The sequence below is a fragment of the Oncorhynchus gorbuscha genome, linkage group LG25, assembly GCF_021184085.1.
Source record: "Oncorhynchus gorbuscha isolate QuinsamMale2020 ecotype Even-year linkage group LG25, OgorEven_v1.0, whole genome shotgun sequence".
Taxonomy (NCBI): domain Eukaryota; kingdom Metazoa; phylum Chordata; class Actinopteri; order Salmoniformes; family Salmonidae; genus Oncorhynchus; species Oncorhynchus gorbuscha.
Window position 1 is genome coordinate 17,653,644 of NC_060197.1, and position 26,330 is coordinate 17,679,973.

Below are 26,330 nucleotides of genomic sequence, written 5' to 3' on the forward strand. Positions count from 1 at the left end.
GTGTCTATTGAGTCTATTAACAGTATTAGCCCTGTGTGCTAATGGTTGATAAGCACTGTAGCTGATAAGTCGTTAAGAAATATGTGTGAGGTAACTATGTGAATAGGATCAGACATCAGATGTCTACTAGGCCGCTTGATCTTTTTGGTAATTAGGAAAATGTAGAAAAGAGAAGCTGAACACTCCGGGGCTCAGTTGCAATACATGTAATAGATTATCAGGGTTTTATCTGATAGGGGCTGAGTCATTGTTGGAGGCACAAACTGTGTTTTGTGCTTACTAGTCGATTTTTATGACTATCATAGCAGGTAGGTGGGTTGCTTAATTGTTCTACCTCCCTGTTCTGCATATTCCGCTTCTGCACAGTCATTGGTTTGGTTTCTATTGCTGCAGCCTGTTATGTGTGGTTGTCGGGGGTGTGTCTGTACTTCTTGACTCTGCAGCCTGGGTTCTGCAGGCAGATGCCTCCTTTTAGCATTTAGTACTGCAGATATCACGACATTGCACAATGGATGCTTAAATTATATAAGGAGTTTAGCTCAATACATAAAACAGTAAGCAGCAGCAAACTAGCTGCAAACTAGCAGCATCCTCCTCCAGCATCTCCCTGGTTGTCAGCAGGCTAATGCTGTAATAATGCATACACACAGCAGTTAAACTATATTCAATAAGTTATATGAATGATGACAACATGGGCATATACCATCAAGTAGTTTAATTTATATAGAATATAATTGTAGTTATTTCAGTCAACTCAGATCTCACTATATGTCATTGGTTAAGCCTTATTCAAGCACTTCTAACAGGCCAATCTATATAATGCCCTGGTATCTCCATTCGTTGCCTCGTCACAAGTCTATTTGGTTACTGGCTCGTTAAGTAGCTTTCTTCAGACAATTAGCTCTTAATTGTAGGCCTGGCCTACAAGCAATTAGCATTGATAGCTCGCTAGCTACTGCTTTAGCATCCCGCAGGTTTCCACTAGTTTTGGCTACTTTTACCTGTGGTCTCTAGCTCCCCATCGGTTCCCATTGTTCAGAGTTAGCTGAACATTCCCATGTCTTCGCTAGCTAGTGGGCTAACGGCACCACAGGTGTTTTAGCTGTCAACCCCCATTCAGTTTGTTTGGTTAACACGAGCGGTGCTGTTTTTTTCCCTAGTGTTACACCACCATTGAAGCACCATCCCTTTTTAAATGATCCTGTTAAAGATGACCTAGCTGTGTGTTTCTACCGCGTTCTTGGTTTACAAACCGAGTCAATACTCTGTATTTGACGCAATGGCTAGGTAGCATCCTTGTTAGCTCTACTTTCACTACACTGAAAGTATAAAGACTGCATTTATTCGCCACCACTATGGTAAATTAAGCGGTCTGTTTCTGTTTACCTGGCTCAAGCGCATGTTACTCTGTGTCTCTCACAACTTTGCCTTGTAGTAGCAGGGTGTTTAGTAGCTAGCCCCATGATTATTGCATTTGCTTTCGTCTTTAAATTGTTTTGTGGTATCCAATTGGTAGTTAGTCTTGTCCCATCGCTGCAACTCCCGTACGGACTCGGGAGAGGTGAAGGTTCGAGAGCCGCGCGTCCTCCAAACATGACCGTACCAAGCCGCATTGCTGCATGACATAATACCCACTTAACCCGGAAGCCAGCCGCACCAATGTGTCGGAGGAAACACCATACACCTGGCGACCGTGTCAGCGTGCATGCGCCTGGCCCGCCACAGGAGTCACTCGATGGTACCAGGACTTCCCAGCTGGCCAAGCCCTCCCCTAACCCGGACCATGCTAGACCAATTGTGCGCCGCCTCATGGATCTCCCGGTCATGGCCGGCTGTGACACAGCCTGGATTCGAACCAGGATCTGTAGTAACACGGCTAGCACTGGCTTAGACTGCTGTGCCACTCGGGAGGCACTGTCAAAACGACATGTTGACAGGCTTACCAGCCAAGTTGTCGACAGGCTGCTCTACAGCGTGCTCTCTCTCGTAGAGTGAAAGAGCGGGACGTCGGCTGTTTTATGGCGGTCATAAAATACATTGCCTCTATGCTCTGTTGTGTTTGAGATTGGAATCTAAACTGTGGAACACAGAGAGGCCCTTGGACTTAAAGTTTAAATATTTAAACAATATTTCTATTTTTGAGAATGTGGGAGTGGTCCGTGGACACTTAAGGGACACATGACAATTGTTTCATTTGGTGATCTCATGAAGGACAGAACACTCGTTACGGTGTCTTTTGGTTGTGTACACTTCTTAATTATGGGGTTCACATCTAAATATTGTGAAATGTATATGTTTGAACATGAGACTATTTGTGAAAAGATGTGATGTTAACCCATACTTTCTCATTTAGAAGATTTTCATATAAAGTTAACCAAGTGAGCATAGACATTATGTCGTTGTCATGGACCGCCATTTTCTCAGTGAGTATAAAACCCACTCCTGTCGAAATTTACATTAGACCAGAAAATATAGAGCTGTTGCTACATGTTGGAATGGTTAAGACATCTACAAACTGAAGTCAAACAACGCCGGGGCGGAGTCCCCACGTTGAAATGGCTACCACTCTATAGGCCCAGGAGACCAGACTGCATGTGGTGTTGGCTACACGGCTGGAAATGGTTCAACTCTGAGACTATCTATCACTACAGAATAAGAGCAAATCCTAGATGTAAATTACTAGTCTGCAGATGGAAGTTACATTACATTACAACAGACACTATCCAGAGCCGCTGAGAAGGCTACAACCATGAAATACATTGTGACTTCTGGGGATGTCAACCAGAGACTCTCTGATGAACTGACTCTCAGAGGAGACGACATGCGGGCGTAAATATATACCTTGCAATTATTTCCAAATGAGCGGCCGTTCATGTGCAAAGGATTAGCATTTCAATTCATATAATTATCAACAGTGTGTAGTGAATCCATTTTGTCTTTCCCGTTCTTTCTGTTCCCACCCCTTTCTATTGTCTACCAAGCCGTCATATTGCTTTAATAATAATAATAATAATAATATATGCCATTTAGCAGACGCTTTTATCCAAAGCGACTTACAGTCATGTGTGCATACATTCTACGTATGGGTGGTCCCGGGGATCGAACCCACTACCCTGGCGTTACAAGCGCCATGCTCTACCAACTGAGCTACAGAAGGACCCCAATAACTATATTTATGTATTTCTGTGATTTGGTTAGTTATGCTTAATTATTTATTTACTAACTGTATATCGTTGATTCATTATGGAGACTAGGGTTCGTGCAAGTATCCAAGGGCTTGTGAGACCGATAATAATGAAAAATTAATATAAGACTAATCGATAAGATATGAAAATATCTGAAGTCGATTCGGGAAATAGAAACATGTCGTACACATTTTCCCGGGGTGCCCCAACTTCCTATCTAACCCAGTGGGAAGTAGGGCAGCTAGAGGAGAATATTGATCAGTCACAAACAGAACTAACTGTTCCACAGCCTGAATGCATACAGTAAAAAACAGAATAAACTGTAATCTTTCCCTATCTGGCTCTGTATGGAATGCATTTGGGTTGTCAGGACAGCAGGGAAATCAACAGTAGCATGAGGCATGGTGACATCAGGGTCACAGTAGGGTAGAGTTGGGGTCAATAGTGCATTGTCCCTGTGACCTGTAGGGTCTGTGTTGATGTTAAAACGATGGACCCTGTAGTGGGTGTGTTTGTGTGTGTGTTTGTGTATGTGTGTGTGAGTACATGGGCTTTCCATGTCTGCCGGGGTTAATAGATCAGCCAATCACAATCTCTGAATGTCCCCACCTACCGATGGTCAAATCAGCTTTTCTTGTGTGTTTTTAAACCCGAAGACATACATACATACTATACAGTACATAACGCTACCATGTGTTTTATTTTTAGTGATGTGTACATGTATGCATTGCATAGCGCCGTCTTGCACTAACTGCTGATCCTCGTCAGTCGTCGGCGTGTTAAGTACTGTACAGAATGTGAACAATAAACAGCAGGTCTCTGTGTGTGAATGGACCCATTGTTCTGCTGGTATAATCTCACGCAGTACTTTTCCTTCTCCCGGCTCTTTAAGCCTCGATGAGAGGGAATGTATTTCTCTGCTTGCATACACACTGGACACTGCCTCGGGACTAGTACAGGGGTCCTGAGGTTCTGTAGGGAAAGACAGCATGGGAGGGGAGTGGTGTATGGCTTCAACGTACTTGGTTGGTAGATTCCAGGCTGTTTTTAGGGACTCTACAAGGCTCCATCTCTAACACTGCAGACTGCAAAGCCTCTTGTATTTATGCTGTAGGATCCAACTGTGACCAGCTCAAAGCAGACCAGACCCACATTCCCTCATTCTCTCTGGAGTTTTGATCAGCTGTGAGGTTTGTTTGTTTGGTACACCATGTACTGACCTGTCGCTGTGTGAAGCTAGGCTATAAACTTGACACCTAGACGGGCTGACTGGGAGCTGTATTTGAGTGCAGGGAGATTCGGAGTTGATTGGGGTCAGGCCCGTTAGGCAGTAATCTTCCACTGAATCCCGGCTTCAGCGAAGTTTGGGCCTGTATCAGATAGAGGTCGACTGATTTTATGATTTTTCAATACCGATATTGGAGGACCAAAAAAGCCGATACCGATTAATCGGACGATTTTTAAAAATAAAGTGTGTGTGTGTGTGTGTGTGTGTGTGTGTGTGTGTGTGTAATAATGACAATTACAACAATACTGAACACACATTTTAACTTAATATAAAACATCAATAAAATCTATTTAGCCTCATGTAAATAATGAAACATGTTCAATTTGGTTTAAATCATGCAAAAACAAAGTGTTGGAGAAGAAAGTAAAAGTTCAATATGTGCTATGTAAGAAAGCTAACGTTTCAGTTCCTTGCTCAGAACATGAGAACATATGAAAGCTGGTGGTTCCTTTTAACATGAGTCTTCAATATCCCCAGGTAAGAAGTTTTAGGTTGTAGTTATTATAGGAATTATAGGACTATTTCCCTCTATACCATTTGTATTTCATTAACCTTTGACTACTGGATGTTCTTATAGGCACGTTAGTATTGCCAGTGTAACAGTATAGCTTCCGTCCCTCTAGTTAGCGTGCGCTAACTAGCTAGCCATTTCACTTCGGTTCCACCAGCCTCATCTTGGGAGTTGATAGGCTTGAAGTCATAAACAGCACAATGCTTGACGCATGTTACGTTCCCCAGTTTATGTGTTGTAGTTTGTGTATTTGCATGTGTTTATTTCAGGAAATGGCTTCCTGAAATCCCTCAAGCAGCTGATTGGTTGACTCCATGGCTAATTGGAGAGCTGACCCCGCCCCCTCGTCAAGACAGCTGTCTCCAATTACCCATTCCATCTGAAGATATATAAAAGCCAGTGTTCTGTTCAGGAGAGAGAGATTTTCTGGGAGGTCATTTCAGAGATTTTGCTAGAGATTTTCTGGGAGGTCATTGTAGAGATTTTGCTAGAGAGTTTTGCTGGGAGTTCATTGCTGAGAGTTGGTATGTTTTGTGAGTTTGTTGCTCAGATAGAGCTTATTTGATGTCCTTAGTTTGTGAAATTGTTTAATATTCTGTTTCATTTGTTCCCAGGGGGGAAGGGACCTAGGGAGTGCTTAGGCAAGAGGCCCGCGGGCATACATATACCCGAAGCATATTCACTGTCTAGGCACACTAGGTAAAACCTGGGCGGACCACCCCCTGTATTTTGGTTAGGGCACCAGGTGGTGCTAAATTAGGTAAGTAGTGGGTAGGCAGGTAAGATAGGAGAGGGGGGGCTTTGAGATTGACTTTCTTTGCTTTGGTTCCGTCCAGCCCTTACCGTGTGAAGGAATAAAGTCCTTGTAAACGGTACCACATTCTGTCTGTTGTCATCCTTACTCGCACCTACAGTCCATACCTTTTTCACTTCACGAGAGTTTAGTTGTAGCAGGGTGTTGCGTTCCCTCTTCATAGAGGCGTGCGTAATAACGCACAACGAAGAGCTGCTGGCAAAATGCATGAAAGTGCTATTTGAATTCATGTTTACATGCCTGCTTCTGCCTACCACTGCTCAGTCAGATACTTGTATGCTCAGTCAGATTATATGCAACGCAGGACACGCTAGATAACATCTAGTAATATCATCAACCATGTGTAGTTAACTAGTGACTATGATTGATTGTTTTTTATGAGATGCGTTTAATGCTAGCTAGCAACTTACCTTGGCTTACTGCATTTGCGTAACAGGCATTCTCCTTGTGGAGTGCAACGAGAGAGAGGCAGGTTGTTATTGCGTTGGACAAGTTAACTGTAAGGTTGCAAGATTGAATACCCCGAGCTGACAAGGTGAAAACCTGTCGTTCTGTCCCTGAACAAGGCAGTTAGCCCACTGTTCCTAGGCCGTCATTAAAAATAAGAATGTGTTTTTAACCAACTCGCCTAGTTAAATAAAGGTGTGTGTGTATACATTTTAAAAAAGACGCCCCAAAAATACCGATTTCTGATTGTTATGAAAACTTGAAATTAGCCCTAATTAATCGGCCATTCTGATTAATCGGTCGACCTCTAGTATCAGAGTCCTGGTGGGTATTTTCTGAGGTGTGGCGAGTTGGGTTGCTTCTGGTTTTGGTCAATACAATAGCCCGGTTGGAGAGTGGGATCCTGCGGTGTCAGCCAATATCCGAACACAGCAGGGTGCTGGCTGTGTATGTGAGGTGAGTGGGTTGGTTCAGTGGGGGGGGGGGGGGGGGTCAGAGGAGATGGAGGACTGCAGTGGCCTAGATTAAATCTCGCAAGCGCAACCTCAGTAAGATAACATGACCTATCTGTTTATAAGACCTCTGTCTCCCTCAACGTCAGTAGGGTCATATGACCCATTTGTCTGTCTCGATAGCCCCAGAATATTTTACCTGTCTTTTGTGGGTAACCGTCTCCTAGTTCTCTGACCTGTCTCTGTACCTCTGTAGATGTCAGTTCATTGGCTACACCAGCAGCTCTGGGGTGTGAGGCACAGCACTCTAACTGGAGGGCTCAGCCTCCCCACTGTGTGTGGATTAATGGGATATGGATTCATAGGAGATTCCACTAGAACAGCAAATCAGTTTATTCTCAGCTGTTTAGTGAAGAGAACAGGAGAGACACTCTGGCATGTGACAGATTGTCTTACCTATTTAAGGACACTTGAACCACTAACATAACATTTGTGCATGCCTTAAACCCAGGGACAGAGTCATTGTACTGGGGTTCATTGTGGCCAGAGAAGGAAGTGAAAGACACGCTCTGTTACTGTGCCTTGGTGACCCAGGGTAAACTGCACTCGTGATTCTAAAACTGAAGTGTTTGCGAAGCACACTAGTGCATCTGTTCTCTCTGCTTGGGAGCACAGGTGTGCTTTCCATTGTTTCCATAGTTCTATTTAATTATCACTTCTGTATAAATGCTATTTTAATGAGTATTTCCAGGCACAAGCATTTTGTCCCATCCTAAATTGTTTTAGACATGATTCTTCTGCTCCCTGGCTGGGTATAAAGAAATATGGTGTCTCCTATTACCCTGGAAGAGGTGGTCTTTACTGATACAGTGGGGAGAACAAGTATTTGATACACTGCCAATTTTCCAGGTTTTCCTACTTACAAAGCATGTAGAGGTCAGTAATTGTTATCATTGGTACACTTCAACTGTGATAGACGGAATCTAAAACAAAAATCCAGAAAATCACATTGTATGATTTTTAAGTAATTAATTTGCATTTTATTGCATGACATAAGTATTTGATACATCAGAAAAGCAGAACTTAATATTTGGTACAGAAACCTTTGTTTGCAATTACAGAGATCATACGTTTCCTGTAGTTCTTGACCAGGTTTGCACACACTGCAGCAGGGATTTTGGACCACTCCATACAGACCTTCTCCAGATCCTTCAGGTTTCAGGGCTGTCGCTGGGCAATATGGACTTTCAGCTTCCTTGTAACGGCGTTCGTCTGTTGAATGAAGAGAGTCGAAGCGCAGCGTGTAGGTTACTCATGACTTTAATGAAAGATATGACGGTACATGAAATAACTGAACTACGAAAACAGCAAACGAAACATTTACATTACATTTACATTTAAGTCATTTAGCAGACGCTCTTATCCAGAGCGACTTACAAATTGGTGCATTCACCTTATGACATCCAGTGGAACAGCCACTTTACAATAGTGCATCTAAATATTTTAAGGGGGGGTGAGAAGGATTACTTTATCCTATCCTAAGTATTCCTTAAAGAGGTGGGGTTTCAGGTGTCTCCGGAAGGTGGTGATTGACTCCGCTGTCCTGGCGTCGTGAGGGAGTTTGTTCCACCATTGGGGAGCCAGAGCAGCGAACAGTTTTGACTGGGCTGAGCGGGAACTGTACTTCCTCAGTGGTAGGGAGACGAGCAGGCCAGAGGTGGATGAACGCAGTGCCCTTATTTGGGTGTAGGGCCTGATCAGAGCCTGGAGGTACTGAGGTGCCGTTCCCCTCACAGCTCCGTAGGCAAGCACCATGGTCTTGTAGCGGATGCGAGCTTCAACTGGAAGCCAGTGGAGAGAGCGGAGGAGCGGGGTGACGTGAGAGAACTTGGGAAGGTTGAACACTAGACGGGCTGCGGCGTTCTGGATGAGTTGTAGGGGTTTAATGGCACAGGCAGGGAGCCCAGCCAACAGCGAGTTGCAGTAATCCAGACGGGAGATGACAAGTGCCTGGATTAGGACCTGCGCCGCTTCCTGTGTGAGGCAGGGTCGTACTCTGCGGATGTTGTAGAGCATGAACCTACAGGAACGTGCCACCGTCTTGATGTTAGTTGAGAACGACAGGGTGTTGTCCAGGATCACGCCAAGGTTCTTAGCGCTCTGGGAGGAGGACACAATGGAGTTGTCAACCGTGATGGCGAGATCATGGAACGGGCAGTCCTTCCCCGGGAGGAAGAGCAGCTCCGTCTTGCCGAAGTTCAGCTTGAGGTGGTGATCCGTCATCCACACTGATATGTCTGCCAGACATGCAGAGATGCGATTCGCCACCTGGTCATCAGAAGGGGGAAAGGAGAAGATTAATTGTGTGTCGTCTGCATAGCAATGATAGGACACGAGAAACGAGAAACTAATTACAGCCTATCTGGTGAATACTACACAAAGACAGGAACAAACACCCACAAAATACAACGTGAACTCAGGCTACCTAAATACGGTTCCCAATCAGAGACAACGACAAGCACCTGACTCTGATTGAGAATTGCCTCAGGCAGCCAAGCCTAACTAGACACACCCCTAATCATACACAATCCCAATGCTAATAAAACCCCAATATGAAACACAACATATAAACCCATGTCACACCCTGGCCTACCCAAACATATAACAAAAACACAAAATACAATGACCAAGGCGTGACAGAATACCCCCCCCCTAAGGTGCGGACTCCCGGACGCACCTCAAGAGCATAGGGAGGGTCCGGGTGGGCGTCTGTCCATGGTGGCGGTTCTGGCTCGGGACGTGGACCCCACTCCATAAATGTCCTATTTCCTCCCCTTCGCGTCCTGGGATAATCCACCTTCTCCGCCGACCATGGCCTAATAGTCCTCACCCAGATCCCCACATAACTGAGGGGAAGCCCGGTACCGAGAGGAAGCCCGGTACCGAGAGGAAGCTCAGGCAGGTAGTAGGCTCGGGTAAATCCTGGCTGGCTGTCGGAACTGGAAGAGTCAGGTTGTCTGGCCGATCTAGAAGATCATGGCTGACTGGCACTTCTGGTGGATCTTGGCAGACTGGCACTTCTGGCGGATCCTGGCAGACTGGCGACGCTGGGTAGACTGGCGGCGCTGGGCAGACTGGGAGCACTGGGCAGACTGGGAGCACTGGCGGTGCTGGGCAGACTGGCGGCACTGGCGGCGCTGGACAGACAGGAGACTCCGGCAGCACAGGAGAGGAGAAAGGCTCTGGCTGCGCTAAACAGGCGGGAGACTCCGGCAGCGCAGGAGAGGAGAAAAACGCTGGTTGCGCTGAACAGGCGAGGCGTACTGGAGGCCTGGTGCGTGGTGCTGGAAGTGGTGGTACTGGATCGAGGACACGCACAGGAAGCTTGGTGCGGGGAGCTGCTACCGGAGGACTGGTGTGTAGAGGTGGCTTTGGATAGACCGGACTGTGCAGGCGCACTGGAGCTCTTGAGCACCGAGCCTGCCCAAGCTTACCTGGCTCGATGCCCACTCTAGCCCAGCCAATAGGAAGGGCTGGTATGTGCCGCACCTGGCTGTGCACCCGCACTGGAAACACCGTGCGCTCCATAGCATAACACGGTGCCTGCCGGGTCTCTCTAGCCCAACGGTAAGCACAGGGAGTTTGCGCAGGTCTCCTACCTGGCATAACTATTCTCCCTTCTAGCCACCCCACATTAATTTTTTTGGGCTGCTTTTCCGGCTTCCAACCGCGTCGCCGTGCTGCCTCCTCATACCTGCGCCTCTCCGCTTTACCCGCTTGTATTTCTTCCTTGGGACGGCAATATTCTCCCGGCTGCGCCCAGGGTCCTTTTCCATCTAATATCATCTCCCAAGACCAGAAGTCCTTATATTGCTGCTCCTCACAATTAACAGGGAGAGTAGGCTCAGGTCTGACTCCTGACTCAGCCACTCTCTCTCTGCGCTCTCCCCCAATAAATATTTGGGGGTTACTTTCGGTTTTCGCTCTGCGTCGCCGTGTTTTCCTTTTTGACTCCATTAGCCTGTAGCCCTCTTCGCACTGCTGAAGCGAATCCCAGGCGGGCGCCTGCACTCTCTCTGGGTCGGCCGCCCACCTGTCGATTTCTTCCCACGTCGTATACTCCATGCCTTTACCTTCCATAACGTCCTCCTTTAGCTCCTGCCAGTTATCTACGTCGTTGTCAGTTACACGCTGCTCGGTCCGTGAGAGGTGGGTGTTTCTGTAACTGCGTTCGTCTGTTGAATAAAGAGAGTCGGACCGAAGCGCAGCGTGTAGGTTACTCATGACTTTAATGAAAGATATGACGGTACATGAAATAACTGAACTATGAAAACAACAAACGAAACGATAAACTAATTACAGCCTATCTGGTGAATACTACTCAAAGACAGGAACAAACACCCACAAAATACAATGCGAACTCAGGCTACCTAAATACAGTTCCCAATCAGAGACAACGACAAGCACCTGACTCTGATTGAGAATCGCTTCAGGCAGCCAAGCCTAACTAGACACACCCCTAATCATACACAATCTCAATGCTAATAAAACCCCAATACGAAACACAACATATAAACCCATGTCACACCCTGGCCTACCCAAACATATAACAAAAACACAAAATACAATGACCAAGGCGTGACATTCCTCCAAAGATTTCCTATTGGGTTCAGGTCTGGAGACTGGCTAGGCCACTCCAGGACCTTGAGATGCTTCTTACGGAGCCACTCCTTAGTTGCCCTGGCTGTGTGTTTCGGGTCGTTGTCAATGTGGAAAGACCCAGCCACGACCCATCTTCAATGCTCTTACTGAGGGAAGGAGGTTGTTGGCCAAGATCTCACGATACATGGCCCCATCCATCCTCCCCTCAATACGGTGCAGTCGTCCTGTCCCCTTGGCAGAAAAGCATCCCCAAATAATGTTTCCACCTCCATGCTTCACAGTTGGGACTGTGTTCTTGGGGTTGTACTCATCCTTCTTCCTCCAAACACGGCGAGTGGAGTTTAGACCAAAACTAAATTTTTGTCTCTGACCACATGACCTTCTCCCATTCCTCCTCTGGATCATCCAGATGGTCATTGGCAAACTTCAGACGGGCCTGGACATGCGCTGGCTTGAACAGGGGGATCTGCGTGCGCTGCAGGATTTTAATCCATGACGGCGTAGTGTGTTACTAATGGTTTTCTTTGAGACTGTGGTCCCAGCTCTCTTCAGGTCATCGACCAGGTCCTGCCGCGTAGTTCTGGGCTGATCCCTCACCTTCCTCATGATCATTGATGCCCCACGAGGTGAGCTCTTGCATGGAGCCCTAGACCGAGGGTGATGCACCTCAATGAATTTTGTAACTTTGTCCCAGAAGCATTTAACTGCAGGGCACTCCCACATTATATGAAGGAATGTGCCTAGCTGATTTAGGGGGGGGGGAGAACAGTAAACAGTTGGGTCAAATTTCATTGTAAAACTTTTCCTTGTATTTAAACATCAGTCTGTGAACAAAATTAAAATGTTTAAATTGATTGTTTGGATTACGGGATGTCAAGACTATAATTTTTCCATATTCTGTTCCAGTTAAAGTGTTGTTCAGATTCACTTAGATCTGTGGACCATACTTTTAAAAAAATGGCTAGCTCAGAATATAAGCTTTCCAGAAGTTGTTTATATATTAGAGATCATCCTTTCGGTAGGACCGAGAATTTATTTATAAATCCCATCATTGGATGGTTCGGTAGTTGGGTTTCCCCAAGGGATTCTATAGGCCAGCATAGCTGCCCTAAATTGTAAAAATAGAGATAAAAAAAGAGTTGTCCATTAACATACACTGAGAAACATTAAGAACACCTGCTCTTTCCATGACAGACTGACCAGGTAAAACCTATGATCCCTTACTGAGCTCACTAGTTAAATCCACTTCAATCAGTGTAGATGAAGGGGAGGAGACCGATTTTTAAAGTCTCAAGACAATTGAGACATAGATTGTGCATATGTGCCATTCAGAGGGTGAATGGACAAGACAAAATATTTAAGTGCCCTTGAACGGGGTATGGTAAGTGCCAGGCTCACCGGCTTGTCAAGAACTGCAACACTGCTTGGTTTTTCACACTCAACTGTTGCCCATGTGTATCAAAAATGGTCCACCACCCAAAGGACATCCAGCCAATTTGACAACTGTAGGAAGCACTGGAGTCAACATGGGCCAGCATCCCTGTGGAACACTTTTGACACATTTTCCATGCACGAATTGAGGCCTTTCTGAGGGCAAAAGGAGAAGGGGGTACAACGCAATATTAGGAAGGTGTTCCTAATGTTTGATATACTCTGTGTATAGGGGTCTTTAAAATCTTGGAATGTTCTAAAATCATTATGTCCATGATTTCGGCAAGGGTACAGATTCCAACTGGAGGCTGCCCTCCAGTTCGCAAGGCATTATTGTGAAATATTGGAGCATAGCATGCCATTTTGATTCCCAGTTACATTTGTTTTTCAATTTTGCGCCAAATAGAAATTGTGAGAGCAATAATTGGACCAAGGCGTAATTTACATTGTTTAAGGGATATACATTGGGGAGAACAAGTATTTGATACACTGCCGATTTTGCAGGTTTTCCTACTTACAGCATGTAGAGGTCTGTAATTTTTATCATCCAGAAAATCACATTGTATGATTTTTAAGTAATTAATTAGCATTCTATTGCATGACATAAGTATTTGATCACCTACCAACCAGTAAGAATTCCGGCTCTCACAGACCTGTTAGTTTTTCTTTAAGAATCCCTCCTGTTCTCCACTCATTACCTGTATTAACTGCACCTGTTTGAACTTGTTACCTGTATAAAAGACACCTGTCCACACACTCAATCAAATAGACTCCAACCTCTCCACAATGGCCAAGACCAGAGAGCTGTGTAAGGACATCAGGGATAAAATTGTAGACCTGCACAAGGCTGGGATGGGCTACAGGACAATAGGCAAGCAGCTTGGTGAGAAGGCAACAACCTTTGGTGCAATTATTAGAAAATGGAAGTTCAAGATGACGGTCAATTATTTTCCACCATCATTTTCAAAGAAATTCATGAAAAATCTTACAATGTGATTTTCTGGATTTCTTTTCTAATTTTGTCTGTCATAGTTGAAGTGTACCTATGATGAAAATTACAGGCCTCTCTTCTTTTTAAGTGGGAGAACTTGCCCAATTGGTGGCTGACTAAATACCTTTTCGCCCCACTGTAAATGGCAATCGCCCCAGTCACTGTTAGAGCATTTAGAATTATTGACAGTGAGAGCGAATGATGCTGGTCAAGTAGTAATTGAGGTTTTTTAATTGAACCTTTTTATTTAACTAGGCAAGTCAGTCAAGAACAATTTCTTATTTACAGTGACTGCCTACCCCGGCCAAACCTGGAAGATGCTGGGCCAATTGTGCGCTGCACTATGGGACTCCCAATCACGGCCGGATGTGATGCAGCTTGGATTAAAACCAGGGACTACAGTGACGCCCGCTTGCACTGAGATGCAGTGCCTTAGACCTTTGCGCCACTCGGGCACCCCCCGAGCCCCCCAAATATACTTGACTCTGTAAAGAATCTTAAAGTCCAACCTATACAAATAAACAATAAAGCCCAACATATTTTTACATTTTATTTTTAACTTGTTTCATGCCCACAAGGAAGGGGTGGAATGGGGAGAGTGGATGTAAAAGCATCCTCGGTTGATGAGAGACCTTAGATGTTTAGGGGGGTAGAGTGGGTGGGGGGCTTAGGTCAGGCAGGCCCAGTGTCGGGTCCACCTCGATGACGGGATGAAGAGTGACAGTGTAACTGGCTCTGCCTGATTACTCCAATCATTCAATACCCATTACACAAGCACGGGGAGAGGGACGGAGGCCTTTCTGTTACATTACCCAGCATGCTTCTCTCTTATTACCTAGCCTGCCTCTCTGTCCTGTCAGCTGGTGTCTAATAGGGTTACAGGCATTCTCTGGCACTTAGCACGAGGTCACAACTAAGCTACTTATACCACGCAGGGCTCTAGTCGATACTAACTTTTTCCACGGGTGGCACTGGTGCAACTAACTTTCAGTTGATGACCACATCACATGATTTGGTTGCAGTCATTTTTACCGGACCGGTGTCCCTTAACGTCGGCTCTGGGATTCTATCCAGCAACCTTTGGGTTAATGTCCCAACATTCTTAACCGTCACGCTACATGCCGACCCTATCGTGACCTACCCTCCATCCACACATACTTCTACTGAACAAAAATATAAACGCGACATGTAAAGTGTTGGTCCCTTGTTTCATGAGCTGAAATGAAATATCCCAGAAATGTTCCAAATGCACAAAAAGGTTATTTCTCTCAAATTTGGTGCACAAATGTGTTTACGTCCCTGTTATTGAGCATTTCTCCTTTTTGCCAAGATAATCCATCCACCTGACCAGTGTGGCATATCAAGAAGCTGATTAAACAGAATGGGGACTGGGGACATTAAAAGGCCACTCTAAAATGTGCATTTTTGTCACACAGCACAATGCCACAGATGTCTTAAGTTTTGAAGGAGCGTGCAATTGGCATGCTGACTGCAGGAATGTCCATCGGAGCTGTTGTCAGAGAATGTAATGTTAATTTCTTTACCATAAGCTGGCTCCAATACTGTTTTAGAGAATTTGGCAGTATGTCCAACCTGCCTTACAACCGCAGACCTCGTGTAACTATGCCAGCCCATGACCTGTGGGGTCGTCTTAGACCAGCCACCCGGGGAGCTGATGAAACTGTGGTTTTGCACAACCGAATTTATGCACAAACTGTCAATCGTCTCAGGGAAGCTCATCTTCATGCTCGTCATCCTCACCAGGGAATTGACCCGACTGCAATCGACGTCGTAACCGACTTCAGTGGCCAAATGGTCACCTTCAATGGCCACTGGCATGCTGGAGAAGTGTGCTCTTCACAGATAGTTTCAAATGTGCTGGGAAGATGGCAGACGGCAATACGTATTCAACCCATTTGTAATGGTAAGGCTCAATACGTTCAGATTTGCTTAGCAAAGTTGCATGGACTCACTCTGTTTGCAATAATAGTGTTTTAACATGATTTTGGAATGACTACCTCATCTCTGTACCCCACACCGTTGTGTGGGCAAGTGGTTTGCAGATGTGAACAGTGCCCCATGGTGGGGTTATGGTAAGGGCAGGCATAAGCTATGGACAGTGAATGCAATTGCATTTTATCGATGGCAATTTGAATGTCGTGATGAGATTCTGAGGCCCATTGTTGTGCCATTCATCCGCCTCCATCATCACATGTTTCAGCATGATAATGCACTGTCCCGTGTCACAAGGATCTGTACACAATTCCTGAAACTGAACATTTCCTAGTTATTCCATGGCCAGACATGTCACCCGTTGAGCATGTTTGGGATGCTCTGGGTCGACATGTGCAACAGCGTGCTCCAGTTCCCACCAATGTCCAGCATTTTCGCATGGCCATTGAAGAGGAGTGGGACAACATTCCACAAGCTACAATCAACAGCCTAATCAACTCTATGCGAAGGAGATGTGTCGCGCTGCATTAGGCAAACGGTGGTCGCAACAGATGCTCTCTTGTTTTCTGATCTATGCCTCTACGTTTTGTTTTTAAGGTATCTGTATTCCTAGTCATTTTAATTGATTTTCCTTACATGAACTGTAACTCTGTAAAATCTTTGAAATTGTTCCTTTAAAAAAATATTTTGTAAGATGACAATCATGTTTCCAATTGATTGTTTGGAGGCGAAATCTTTGCTCTAAACAAAGGTTATTATGTTTGAGGGGTAACCGGTAGAAACGAGAGTGATGGAGAGAGAGAAGAGTGACACTGCGGTAGTATAAATCTCCTATGGTAGATAATTAAGGAGATGGTGGTAGAGGAAACTGAATTATACATGTAGCCCTACAGTTGGGAGTAGCTGCTCTCTCTCAATCTCTTTCGTTCTTTGTCAACCTTTCTCCGCCGCCGCCCCTCCTCCCCCCTTCTCTTCTCTCAACATGTACTCACCGGGTGGACATCTACTGATCGGTGTACTTACTACTTCTTTTTTTTCTTCTCATCCTCTGATTTTGTTCTGTTTGATTTTTGACCCCTAGTGTCGCAGTGCTGTTTTGGAATCTGAGAGTGATCCTGGTGACGGTGTCTAATCACACTGTACAGGCTAGCATGATTGCCATGTAAAGGTTGCTTCAGTACATAGTCGACTCAGAATAAGATAGTACATTAGTATCGGCATGTTTTTTTGGCGCAGCACTATTAAGAGAAAGACTGATCAAAGGCTGTGGAGTAAAGTAATACCAATATCTATATTGGGGGGGGGGGTGCATTAATATGTGTGTAGCTTATAGCATGAAGTCAACCACTGAGTTGTGACTGGTGTGAGTGACGGGACACTATAAATGACTCAAGGTAGTACTTGTATGGAGACTAGTGTTGTGATGTGGATAGTCATTTATAATGGATGTTAGTTCCACAGGCTGGTGAGCTGTGTTTCTTTACTGTAATTGACATTCTCGTAGACAATAAGTACCATGAGTGGTGAGCCTACGCACAACAACAGACAGTGGTGTAGTGAGGGGTAAACACTGTTTCTACACCTTTTATTTATTTTTTTGATGAAAAATAAAACTACCATTCAAAAGTTTGGGGTCACTTAGAAATGTCCTTGTTTTCTGTGAAAACATACATGAAATGAGTTGCAAAATTAATAGGAAATATAGTCAAGACATTGACAAGGTTATAATGATTTTTAATTGATAGAATTGTGTCATTCGAACATTGCTTACAGCCTTGCAGACCTTTTGGCATTCTAGTTGTCAATTTGTTGAGGTAATCTGAAGAGATTCAACCTATGCTTCCTGAAGCACCTCCCACAAGTTGGATTGGCTTGATGGGCACTTCTTACGTGCCATACAGTCGAGCTGCTCCCACAACATCTCGAAAGCATTGAGATCCGGTGATTGTGCTGGCCGCCATTATAGACAGAATATCAGCTCACTGCTTCTTCCCTAAATAGTTATTGCATAGTGTGCAGCTGTGCTTTGGGTCAGGAAATTGGAGGAAATTGGCTCCAATTAAGCACAGGGTATGGCATGGCGTTGCAAAATGGAGTGATAGCCTTCCTCCTTCAATATCCCTTTTACCCTGTACAAATCTCCCATTTTACCACCACCAAAGCACCCCCAGACCATCACATTGCCTCCACCATGCTTGACAGAGGGCGTCATGCACTCCTCCAGCATCTTTTCATTTTTTTTTCTGCGTCTCACAAATGTTCTTCTTTGTGATCCGAACACCTCAAACTTAGATTCGTCTGTCCATAACACCCCCCCCCCCCATCTTCCTCTGTCCAGTGTAATTTTGTATAATTGAAATTGATAAACTCTTATGTTTTGAATCTGGTGTCGTTTTGTGTAGCTGTTAATTTACCATGTGCCTCCAGTCTGTGTGTGAGGTTGTGAGAGGAGCTGCCCTCTCTCTCTTCCAGTATTCATGAGACTCTGTGGTTGTGTGTGCAGGGACAAAAGGTGAGCAGGAACACTGTGTTGAGCTCCGGTGTGGGGCTAAGAGGAGGCGTGGTCTGCCCAGTCACCCGATGACACCTGACACTACTGGAGTCAGCCAGGCGAGGAGAGGGGGAAGGAGGGGAAAGTGGTCAGTAAGAAAAGGAGAGGATGAGAGAGACAAAGAAAAAAGTGAGGAAACGAGAAAGAAACGAGACATTCAGTGAAACAATTACCAGGGTCTCCTCTCGTCTGTCAGGTGTGTATTGACTAGTGACCAGCCTCTTAGCACCTCGATCACTCTAACCTTTGTGGCTCTGGACAGGGCAGAGCAGTGAAAGGAGCCAAGTGGGACAATGTAAGAGGATCACTATCTCATCCCATGATTTATCGTTCTGTACTGCAGTCTGCGGGGGTTGAAATTGTATCACAGCACAGAAGCTACCAGAATAACACAGTTATTATTCTGAAACGGCCCCTTGTAAAGATGTGACAATGTGATCCGGAACATCTCAAAAGGTTTGGGTTTTCATTTTTTATTTTTGACCAGATCTTGAGCAAAGACACACAGACTGATGTGTCTTCTGGAATCTATGTGCATTAACAAAGGGGGTAAAGAAATCTGATGATGATCATCATCAAATTTTATTGGTCACATGGTTAGCAGATGTTAATGCGAGTGGAGCGAAATGCTTGTGCTTCTATTTCCGACTATGCAGTAATATCTAACAAGTAATCTACAAAAATCCACGACTACCTTATACACACACATGTAAAGGGATGAATAGAATATGTACATATAAATGTATTAATGAGCGATGGCGTGCCCTATAGGCAAGATGCAGTAGATGGTATAGAATACAGAGTATATACATATGAGATGAGTAATGTAGGATATGTAAACATTATTAAAGTGGTGTTATTTAAAGTGACTAGTGATACCTTTTAAGTCCATTTATTTAAGTGACCAGAGATTTGAGTCTAGGTTGGCAGCAGTCTCTCTATGTTAGTGATGTCTGTGTAACTGTGGGTGGACCATTTCACTTTGTCCGTGATGTGTACGCCGAGTAACTTAACTTGACACCTTTTCCACTACTGTCCCATGGATTGGGGGGTGCGCACCCTGCTGTTTCCTGTAGTCCACGATCATCTCCTTTTTGTTGATGTTGAGTGAGAGGTTATTTTCCTGACACCACACTCTGAGGGCCCTCACCACCTCCCTGTATGTTGTCTCGTCATTGTTGGTAATCAGGCCTACCACTTTTGTCGTCTGCAAAACTTGATGATTGAGTTGGAGGCGTGCATGGCCACATAGTCATGGGTGAACAGGGATTACAGGAGAGGGCTGAGAATGCACCCTTGTGGGGCCCCAGTGTTGAGGTTCAGCAGGTTGGAGATGTTGTTTCCTACCTTCACCACCTGGGGGTGGCCCCTCAGACCCAGGGTCTCGAGCTTAATGACGAGTTTGGAGGGTACTATGGTGTTAAAAGCTGAGCTGTAGTCAGTGAACAGCATTCTTACATAGGTATTCTTCTTGTCCAGATGGGATAGTGCAGTGTGATGGCGATTGCATCGTTAGTGGACCTATTGGGGTGGTAAGCAAATTTGAGTGTGTCTAGGGTGTCAGGTGTGGGGGAGGTGATATGATCCTTGACTAGTCTCTCAAAGCACTTTATGATGACAAGTGAGTGCTACGGGGCGATAGTCATTTAGTTCAGTTACCTTCGCTTTCTTGGGAACAGGAACAATGGTGGCCATCTTGAAGCATGTGGGGACAGCAGATAGGGATTGGTTGATTATGTCTGTGAACACACCAGCCAGCTAGTCTGCACATGCTCTGAGGATGCGGCTAGGCATGCCTTCTGGGCCGGCAGCCTTGCGAGGGTTAACACGTTTAAATGTTTTACTCACGTTGGCCATGGAGAAGGAGAACCCACAGGCTTTGGTAGCGGGCCGTGTCAGTGGCACTGTATTGTCCTCAACGCGAGCAAAGAAGTTGTTTAATTTGTCTGGGAGCAAGACGTCGCTGTCCGCGACTGGGCTGGTTTTCTTTTTGTTATCCGTGATTGACTGTAGACCCTGCCACATACGTCTCGTGCTTGAGCCGTTGAATTGTGATGATACCAGTCGTGTATGTGTGTGTGTGTTTTTCAGAAGAGGAGTTGAGGAAGCTACGAGAGGAAACCAATGTGGAGAAGATGAAGGAAGAGCTGGAGAGAGAGCGAGGGAAGAGGCTTGACCTCGAACTGAGGATGAACGAGGTGCTAAAATCCAGGTGTGTGATGGAGAGAGTGAGGGGAACAATGTGTGTCGTCCCATTCTCTAAGTGTTGCTTGCTTAGAGAACACTTAATTAGTCACTTCACTCTGTCTGTCTGTGCTGCCTTCAGTGCTGCAACACTCTACTCCCTGCCTACCATCCTCCCGATCCCAGTGAGGGGTCCTTTGGTGGGGTGGATCACCCTGGGCTGCAGCGGGTATAAATAGCTGCAGCTTGGTTGGCACATGGCAGGGAAGTCCTCAAGGACCGTGTGTGTGCTCACTGTAGTGTTTGCATGTGTCATAACCAAATCACGCGCCTCTATATCAGAGCGCAGAGCATGATTTGATTTGATTTGATGCAGCAGTTATGTTAGTCTTGGGGACGTTCACTTATGTATCCCAAAACTATCTTTTGGTATTTGTTTCATTAGTCCATTGTTGATATAGTCCCAAACATGTTTTGCATGTCAACAATCAAGTTTAACATGACTTTCAAAATACACAAATGCTGCAAATACCAAAATAGCATTTTTTTGGGGGGGGTGGAATTTTCCTTTCAAGTAAAGCTTCGGGTTCACCCTGTCTACTCAGAATGGATTTCAGTGGCATTTTAGCTCCTGCCAAAAGGACACCGTGTGGAATGTCTCCTTGGCCGTACAGTAAGGTCCACAAGGCCATAGTGGGGGCATGAAGACACATTACACATCAAATAACCAAAATCTTGGAGTGCATAAAGCCCATGAATGTTTGTTTACATAATGTTGCAAAGACTCACTCTTTCTCCTCTCCTCTTTATCTATACTTCTGTCAGTTTGGAAGACTCGCCGCCACAGCCTGCCCGTAAACCCCCGTCTCCAACGCCTGCTGCCAATGGCAAAGACGCAGGTAAGCAAGGCAGAAAGTGGACTGTGGCGTAACACCTATGACTGCTGATTAGTATACACCAAAAACTGCCCCGACCTTTACTGTTTATGGAATTGAAGAGACCGGATTGATACTGCTCACACCTATCCCAGTCCTTCAGATCTGCAAAGACTGAAAAGGATAAGGGAATAATCTGTAGAAAAGTCACTTAAATCAGATGCCAGTTTCGGTATTTTAACGAGCTAAGCTTTCAAGCTTTGGGTCAGAAGAAACCTTTGTTAGAAATTGCAGTAACTCTCATAGATCACTGAAATAAAAGGGTTTGTAGGGCCACAAGGCAGCTAGGGACTGAGAGACTGTGGGAAGGCATTCAGGAGTTCGGTTGAAGCCAGTGGGAGTCTGGTGGGACTGTAGAGCTGAAGGGAAAAGGACAGGAGACAGAACAGGGGGAGGAACCGACGTTTGCTCTGACACTTTAGGGACTGGGATATGTGGATGTGTGTGTTTTACAGTGGGAGTGTGTAGGGATGACTATTCTTGAAAGACTGGGGGGGATTTCACATATGTGACTCACCACCAGGATTCGATCTTATGTAGCAAAATTTGAAATAGTGTTTTTTACATTGGATAGAAGTAAAGCACTACAAAATGGTATGTCATACACTGCATTTTTGAGGAACAATGTGAAAGTAATTCTGCGTTGAAAGTTAATAAACTTGTAAACTCACTTTTGAGAAAATGGCCGATGAATGTTTTCGTATCGATTGAAGAGCTCTTCTTTGTCTACGCTCTGTCCAATGATTTGTTTACTGACACCGGCCATGTTCAACGGGTGTTGTACACTTTAGCTTAAGACATGTACAGTTGAAGTCGGAAGTTTACATACGCCTTAGCAAATTACAATTAAACTGAGTTTTTCACAATTCCTGACATTTAATCCTAGTAAAAAATCCCTGTTTTAGGTCAGTTAGGATCACCACTTTATTTTAAGAATGTGAAACGTCAGAATAATATTAGAGAATATTTTATTTCTTTCATCACATTCCCAGTGGGTCAGAAGTTTACATGCACTCAATTAGTATTTGGTAGCATTGCCTTTAAATTGTTTAACTTGGGTGAAACGTTTTGGTTAGCCTCCCACAATAAATTGGGTGAATTCTGACACATTCCTCCTGACAGAGCTGGTGTAACTGAGTCAGGTTTGTAGGCCTCCTTGCTCACACATGCTTCTTCAGTTCTGCCCACAAATGTTCTATAGGATTGAGGTCAGGGCTTTGTGATGGCCACTCCAATACCTTGACTTTGTCCTTAAGCCATTTTGCTACAACTTTGGAAGTATGCTTGGGGTCATGACCCATTTGCAATCAAGCTTTAACTTATTGACTGATGTCTTGAGATGTTGCTTCAATATATCCACATAATTTTCCTTCCTCATGATGCCATCTATTTTATGAAGTGTACCAGTCCCTCCTGCAGCAAAGCACCCCCACAACATGATGCTGCCACCCCTGTGCTTCACGGTCGGGATGGTGTTCTTTGGCTTGCAAGCCTCCCCCTTTTTCCTCCAAACATAACGATGATCATTATAGCCATACAGTTCTATTTTTGTTTCATCAGACCAGAGGACATTTCTTCAAAAAGTACGATCTTTGTCCCCATGTGCAGTTGCAAACTGTAGTGTGGTTTTGGAGCAGTGGCTTCTTCCTTGCTGAGCGGCCGTTCAGGTTATATGACTCGTTTTTCTGTGGATATAGATACTTTTGTACCTGTTTACTCCAGCATTTTCACAAGGTCCTTTGCTGTTGTTCTGGGATTGATTTGCACTTTTCGCACCATAGTACGTTAATCTCTAGGAGACAGAACGCGTCTCCTTCTTGAGCGGTATGACGGCTGCGTGGTCAAATGGTGTTTAACGTGGTACCTTCAGGCATTTGGAAATTGCTCCCAAAGGATGTACCAGAATTGTGGAGGTCTACAATTTGTTTTCTGAGGTCTTGGCTGATTTCTTTTGATTTTCCCATGATGTCAAGCAAAGAGGGACTGAGTTTGAAGGTAGGCCTTGAAATACATCCACAGGTACACAGGTATCAGATGCTTCTAAAGTCATGACATTGTTTTCTGGAATTTTCCAAGCTGTTTAAAGGCACAGTCAACATAGTGTATGCAAACTTCTGACCCACTGGAATTGTGATACAGTGAGTTACAAGTGAAATAATCTGTCTGTAAACAATTGTTGGAAAAAGTTACTTGTGTCATGCACGAAGTAGATATCCTAACCGACTTGCCAAAGCTATCATTTATTAACAAGAAATTTGTGGAGTGGTTGAAAAACCAATTTCAATGACTCCAACCTAAGTGTATGTAAACATCCGATTTAGCTAGCTAGTTAGGTAGGTAATCAATGAACCTAGCTAGGTCAACAATGTTTAAGATCATACACGTCACGTAGTGAACGACCCAGCCAGCTAACGTTAGCTAGTTAAACAGCAATGAACATAGTGGTTCTTCCTTTAATGTTGCTGTGTACTGCAGCACAGCTTGCAGGGTGCTGCAGAATTCTATGACATGTTATTTAAGTCTCAGCCATTGTTGCCAGACTGATGCAATTTACCACAATATGCCACCATCTATCACGAATGACCGCAGCATAAGCTCAAAAAGAAATTAAAGGAAGAACCACTGTACTAATGTTACCCTGCATGAATCTGCTGGGCGCTAACCAACCAGGTTCAATGTTGGCTAGCTAACATTAGGCTCTAACTAGCAAAGCAAATGGCTCTGGGATACGAATAATAACGTCAGCTAGGGAGCCAGCCAGCTAACGTTAGCTAGCTAACAGTACACTTTAGTTTAAGACATGTAGCTAGCTAGGTAAACGTGTAAGGTCACACTATCGTGCATGATGGAGGTGTCTCCCTGTCACGAATGCCATGCCATTGTTGCCCTAAATTTGAAGATGTAATCCAGAAATAGGTGTTTTCTCTATCATACTCTAATTCCACCGATTTTAAAACTCGATCCTCCAGAAAGTGGAGAGCAACACTTATGTAGCTCCAATACACAATACATATATTTTTTTAAAGCCGTGTTCGACAGGATTACCAACACAGACTGACCAGCCCAAATAGACAGCGTTCTATATGGCAGATCAATCTGAACTCCTCTCTCTGCATGTCTAGCCCACTCATTATCTCAGCCAATCAAGGCTTGTAATTTTAACAATTTTATTGGTATTTACAGATTAAACATACAACTTTAAGGCACATGAAAGATCACATGCTCCAGAAGGCATTTTTCTCTGCCAACAAGAATAATGGCTCTCATGTTAAGTTGTGACTTGTGACATACGCATAGATTCCTGAAACAGATCTCACACACACACACACACACACACACACACACACACACACACACACACACACACACACACACACACACACACACACACACACACACACACACACACACACACACACACACACACACACACACACACACACACACACACACACACACACACACACACACACACACACACACACACACACACACACACACACACACACACATTAACTTTACAACTATAACCCAGCAGTAAGGACAGGCAGCTTTAATAGCAGTGTTTAGTGCAAAACACTTTCTGGGTGCTGAACATCCTCATTAGCAGAGATATTTTAGTGTGCATGGAGCACAGATTACTGCCAGGCAGCCTATTCGTCAGCAAGCTGGAATAATACACTGTTTGTGTGCGTGGGTTGGGGGAGAGGCTCTGTAGAAGTATCTCTTGAAAATCAATTATTTTAGGGTTCCAGAACCAGTTGTTCGTCTAGTAGCTTCAGGTGCTGATGACACTGGCAAGGGTGTTTTTATTTTAGGAAATGGGCTAAGTTTTTAATCTAGGCCAGACAGGCCCACAGTGTTAGAGCAGCCTCACCAAATGTAGAATGTGTGTATGTGTGCGTACATGAATTTGTTTCTGTAAGAGAGACACAAGGAGCTCAGTGTGTAATTTAGGTTAATGGGTCTTAACTCTTAAATTAAAGCAGCTTCTGAACTGGGAGATCTACAGACCTGTATCTCCTTCTGTACCTGTCTTCATATCAATAAACAGCTTCAGGTAGTTATAGAAGTTGCCCCTAGGCACAGATCTAGGAACAGAAATGCTAAACCGACAGGGAGGCAACTTCATTGTACTAATTATAAACCTGTCCTGCCTGTAACCTCTCTTCCTGTCTCGCACTTGTTCTTGCTCTCTCTCTTTCTGTCTTTTGAATGTATGTTTATTTATATTCAGTAACCAGATAAAAGACGAAAGAGCATACATGAGTCCTCTACCAGGTATACAATAACATAAAACACCCACACACAAAAAAAGAAACCTAAATGACAACATGATCTTCAACTCGGCCCCTCCAGACAAAGACAAGCCACCACAGGGGGAGACCCTGTACTTGCGGGCATGGAGATGGCTCTACGACAGGGTGGGGGTCTACATAGAAGACTTCCGCTTCGTCCCGGAGGAGAACACTGTGGAGGCTGAGGAACCGCTAAGTGCTAAAAGGTACAATGTTGTGTTCCTACGATGTGCTGAATGAATGGGTCCACCCATCATGGAATATTGATTTTGAATGGCAATGTCTATTGTTGTAATCTTATTTCTATGTACTGGACTAGGTGGTGAAAACAGCAGTCACATTGAGAGGCTGTGTTGTAGTAGTCATTATCTGAACGTTGTGTATTTGTTGCACCCCTCATGGCCAGTACGCTACCACTCACAGAAACAGTAGTAGTCTTCTACCCTAACCTTAATGGTAGTGATGTGAATTCTATACAGACAGAAGACCTCTGGACATTCTGTATATGTTGCACATCACTGCATGATCAACATGACCAGGGTGGTTTTCAGTAGGAAGTAAGCTATTTTAAAATGGTGTGAAACCATGTAACACTCACAGAACAGACATTTGATTGGCTGGTAGGCCC

General features: G+C 44.7%; 1 protein-coding gene across 5 annotated transcripts in view; it reads left to right on the top strand.

Moving 5' to 3' along the window:
- Window positions 1-26,330, top strand: part of LOC124014120 (GRAM domain-containing protein 4-like) — a 73,572-nt gene that overhangs the window by 32,840 nt on the left and 14,402 nt on the right. For 4 of the 5 annotated variants that reach the window (XM_046328840.1, XM_046328841.1, XM_046328842.1 and 1 more), the window contains 3 exons: window positions 20,377-20,497; window positions 21,295-21,368; window positions 25,764-25,908. In XM_046328840.1, coding sequence (XP_046184796.1) covers window positions 20,377-20,497; window positions 21,295-21,368; window positions 25,764-25,908 — 340 coding nt within the window. Of the gene's footprint in view, window positions 1-18,335; window positions 18,482-20,376; window positions 20,498-21,294; window positions 21,369-25,763; window positions 25,909-26,330 lie in introns of those variants that run through there. The other variant, XM_046328844.1, reaches the window with a different exon arrangement.